Here is a 4712-nt window from a genome sequence, read left to right as displayed (position 1 = left end):
TACTTTGAAATAAACTTTTGAATTGATTCTGTACTTTTAGATTTGACACATTTGAAACTGATTTTCAGAACACAATGAATAACCCTTCATCTTCTACATTTGTCTTTCTCTGAAATGTGTACAAGTCCTTTGAGAAGATGATATAATCAAAGGCTCTGAAATGAAAAACTATGTACTAATTTACAGTTATAGATACCCAATAATGTGGATGCGGTTAAGAAAAAGTTCTATTGACTTGCTGGCTGGTTTCTCATCTCATGTTTAGCAAGTTTGTTTCAGTTGTTATAGTTTGTTATCAGTTTTCATGCATTGCGTTTTTAAACGTTGGGTTTACTTTTTTAATTGACAGGTAAAAGCTGTATAGTATCTTCATGTTGTATAGCATGAAGTTTTGATATGTGTTTATAGTATGGAATGTCTAAATCAAGCTATTTAACATACGCATCACCTCACATACTTATGACATACACATGAAAACCATTATTCTACTAGGAAATAATCTTCTCTTTTTCTTTATTCTTTCTTTTTTTATTTTTTGAGACTGGGTCTGGCTTTGTCACCAGGCTTGAGTGCAGCTGGGCCATCTTGGCACAGTGCAGCGTCTGACTCCCTGTTTCAAGCAATTCTCTTGCCTTAGCCTTCTGAGTAGCTGGGATTACAGGGACGCACCACCACACCCAGCTAAATTTTGTATTTTTAGTAGAGACAGGGTTTCAACATATTGGCCAAGGTGGTCTCAATATTCTGATCTCAATTTCTGCCCGCATCGGCCCCCCAAAAGCACTGGGATTACAGGCCTGAGTCACCGAGCCCGGTCTTTCCTTTTCTTTATATTTTTTTTCCTTGGAGCCAAATAGGCCGCACAATTTTTAACTCCATGTTTGAGAAAAATTTAATAATGTAATGTGTTTGTGGCACAGGGTGAGTATAGATGCATGGGAGGCATGAAGGGTTAGGTAAAGGGGAGCATAAAAGTTGAAGATGAAGAAATGCCATCAATGCCGGGACTTCACGCCAAGGGCAGGAGCTGAGGAAGCCACAAGGGAGGACATTTCTGCAGAGCTGCTGAACCAGTAGCAACCAGGTCCTGAGAAAGCTCTCTCTTGTGGAAGAATAAGAGCCAAGCAGGAAGGCTTTTCATCCAAAAAAGCTGGGAAAGAAGGTTCTTCCTTGAATGTGGTCATCTTCCCTTCAGCTCAGGAGTCCTGCAGAGACAGAGGAGAGTGTTGTTTTCAGACCTGGCTCTAACAATAGCTTCTTTCCCCCTCTTTGAAGGGCTCAGATGAGAGCACTGCAGAAAGAAGAAAAACAAGTTCCTAAGTTTCCCTGAGCCAATACCTGCAGAGCACAGGCCTTTTCTAAGTGGAGAGGAGGAGTTTTGGTGTAAATTGCCTGATCAGAAATATGGATCCAAAGTCTTTTCTACCATTTGTGTCTCAAGCCTTATCACCTCTACCATCATTCTAGGGAAACTGACTGTTTCTAAAAGACGATAAAAGGTATTACCTGTTGGCTGAAGTCCAGAGCGTCCTGGGGAAAAGAGGAAAAGATATACACTTAAAAGATATGGAAGAAAATCAGTCTTCCAGTACAATGTCCCAGACCCAGATCTCCCACCTGAGATTTCTCTTACACCACAACCCACACCAACCAGAGCAGAGAGGAGCAGAAACAGACCATGTGACCCATGAAGCGTGAAGTATCTGTCACAGGATCCAGTGTAATTGCATTAGACATAGTAGCTCTTCTTTAATTTATTCCAGGATCTAAACCAAGGACCCCTACTTGTTAATCTTCCTCATAACTCTGCAGGCCAATAGTTATTATGCTTTCAGATAGTAACCATGCCCTGATGATTTCTGGATTTGCAGGACATTGGAGGTTATTTGGGGAAAGAAAAGCTTTATCCAGGCCTACATATACTGAGAACTAACCTCAGCAAAGCTGTAATTCCTTCTCTAGAAAAGCCTATGGAGAGAGCAAGCTACCAAAGGCTCCTCGCCTTTCTGATTCCTGAAGTAGATGAACAGCCCTGCCCCAAGGAAGAGCAGGCCCAGCACAAAGCCCCCGACTCCACTCAGCATCTTACTCTGTGCAGATTCAGACTGTGCTCCTGAGAAAGGAAGGCAGGTTTTGTGATTTTTACCCCAAATTGAACATCTTTAATTCAGATCCTGAGATTCAGAGCTTTGAATATGGGAAAGGAACCTGACACTCAGGGATTAGCAAGTCCCCATCTTGGTGGGTAAGAAGAACTAAAATAACTGGCCATTTCTGGAGAAAAAAAGGTTTTCAAATCACAATGAACAGTTAGAAGGTTCAGGCGTCAAACTCATTCAAATATTACAGCTTTCATGTAAGGCCTGACTTCACCACCTGATCAACAGAAAGCCTGAGACTCAGTGAGGTTAAGTATTTTCTCTAGAGTGACAGAGTTCATATAGGCAGAGCTAAGGTTGGACTCCCCTCATGTCATGAAGGCCCCTACAGTTCCCCTCTTCTCAGACCACAGCAAACAACTCACAGCAACAGCACCAGAAACAGAGTCGTGGAGCAGGGCCTGGAACCCAGAGAGAGAAGGTGACCCTGTCTGTGATATCACTTGGAGGTTTAAAAGAGGGACAGCCTCTCCTTCCTGGCAGGCATGACTGCTTCCCATGGGCTACAGGTGTTTCTAGAAACTATTACAGGGCTCTCCCCAGTGACCTGTGCTGATGGTGATGAGAACATGGAGCAAATGAAAATCCGATATGGGAGAGGAGAAACCTGACACTCAGGGAATAGCAAGTCCCCTTCTTGGTGGGTGAGAAATTCATGAAGTCAGAAAGCGGCTCACTCCATTGCACTGTGAGAGGGCTCATCACGCTTGGGTGCTCCACTTGGCAGGTGTAAACCTCTCCACTCTGAGGAACTGTTTCCAGCATCACCAGGGTCTGGAAGGTCCAGTCTCCATTCTGGATCAGGCCTGTGGACACCACCCCAGCCTTCTCTTCCTGGCCGTTCCGGAACCACCTGACTTCAATGCTGCCTGGATAGAACCCACTCACAGAGCAGACCAGGAGGCTGTGGTGCTGCAGGGGCTGGGTCTTTGCAGGATACACAGTCACCTTAGGTTGGACTGGGAGAACAAAAGGGAGAGAGAATGAGTCAGGAAGACAGAGCAAGTCTCCTTGTTTGGCTGTTTGTTGCTTCTCTGTAAACCCAGGCTCTGGCCTTGACCAGGTCTCCAGCACAGCTGGCCATGTGGCCTCACAGTGTCATCAGCCTGGGATTTAATCTTTATAGTGGGGACCCATTAGATTTGAGCGATGTTGTGAAAAATGGTGTTTGTTTCTTCATAGCTTAAAATTGGCATGCATTGCCAAACTGTTTACAAATCTTTGAAAGTACAGATGGTATTAATTAATTCTGATTTTTGAGCCAGGTTGTCTGGTTCAAATCCAAGATCTGCCTATTACTAGTTGATCCTGGAAGAGGTTTTCAATTCTTCTGTGTCTCAACTTTCTCATCCATAATGGAGGATAATTATACTAATTCACCTCTTGGGGTTTTATGGGATTAATGCACATCAATATATAAAACAATGACTGAAGGTAGCCTTCAATGTTTAGGTTAGAAAGGTTCTCACTCCTTTTTACTGTGAGAGGGCTCATCACACTTGGGTGCTCCATTTGGCAGCTATTTATCATCCTTGTACACCTGGAGAGAAAAATATGATTTAAAGCAATGTGGATAGATAAAGGGACAGAGTAAGGTACATGAGGAAACCGAGGATGAAGTTTTAAGGATCCTACCGCCATGCACTCACACCTTAGAACACCACAGAAAAGGTTCTGCCCCTGGGAAGGTGAGACAGACAGGAATGACTCTCCAAATCTTTAATTTACTAGAAAGGCATGAGTCCTAAAGCAGAAAGGATGAAGGAAAGTCATTTTAGTTTTGAAAGTTCTTACATTTAATTTAGCTGATCAATGCAGCTCCCATGCAAAACAAGCATAACTATTAGAGACCTGTCATTGTAAAGTGATTTTTCTTTCCAGAATGACATTTGGGTCAAGGCAGGGTCTGGGACTCATTATTTGGGGTGCTTATGCCTAGGAAAATCCCTGACACTAGCAGACTCTCAATAAGTAGAGGTTTTATTTAAGAAGGAAGCAGAAACCTGGAGATAACAATACCACAAAAAGGTAGATTTAAGATGGATTATGAATCATTAATATAAATTTTGCAATATGTTTTATTAAATAAAAATGTTCAAATTCTTAACATGGAAAACAATTTTCGAAATCAACATACAACCACAAAATGGAGAAAATGTTGAATCAAATATCAATACAGTGTTACTAGTCTTACAGTACAAAGAACCCAGAAAATCACTGAGAAACAAACTAAGCCCTGGACATAGCAGACAACAGATCATTGTCCATTACCTCCCAAATACAACAGGGAATTCTTAGAGCAGTCATTATAACTGGGCAATCAATAGGTCAAAATAATTCAAAAGAATTACAAATTATAAAAATGTAAATTAAAAATTAACCAGAAACATACATTTTCAGTTTTAGTGAGTGTCAAAATAAAGGTCACCAAAGGGAAAGGAAGGTAAGTTGTGTCACAACAATTAGAATAAGGCCGGGCGCGGTGGCTCACGCCTGTAATCCCAGCACTTTAGGAGGCCGAGGCAGGCAGATCAGGAGGTCAGGAATTTGAGA

At 42.2% G+C, this 4712-nt stretch overlaps 1 protein-coding gene across 3 annotated transcripts in view; it reads right to left on the bottom strand.

The window, feature by feature from the left end:
* Positions 1–866: 866 nt before the first annotated feature.
* The window catches only part of LOC108300090 (HLA class II histocompatibility antigen, DR beta 3 chain), a 75990-nt gene continuing 72144 nt past the window's right edge, over positions 867–4712 (bottom strand). For 2 of the 3 annotated variants that reach the window (XM_017522742.2, XM_017522743.2), the window contains exons 3-6: positions 2837–3118; positions 2003–2113; positions 1507–1530; positions 867–1205 (exon numbers count right to left, since the gene is read on the bottom strand). In XM_017522742.2, the coding sequence (XP_017378231.1) occupies positions 1192–1205; positions 1507–1530; positions 2003–2113; positions 2837–3118 (431 nt within the window). In that variant the 3' untranslated portion in view covers positions 867–1191. The remainder of the gene's footprint in view (positions 1206–1506; positions 1531–2002; positions 2114–2836; positions 3119–4712) is intronic. The other variant, XM_037736295.1, reaches the window with a different exon arrangement.

Source organism: Cebus imitator, unplaced genomic scaffold (assembly GCF_001604975.1).
Source record: "Cebus imitator isolate Cc_AM_T3 unplaced genomic scaffold, Cebus_imitator-1.0 Scaffold24, whole genome shotgun sequence".
Lineage (NCBI taxonomy): Eukaryota > Metazoa > Chordata > Mammalia > Primates > Cebidae > Cebus > Cebus imitator.
Note: the sequence above shows the minus strand (reverse complement) of the source record. Positions and strands in the feature narration are given on the sequence as shown.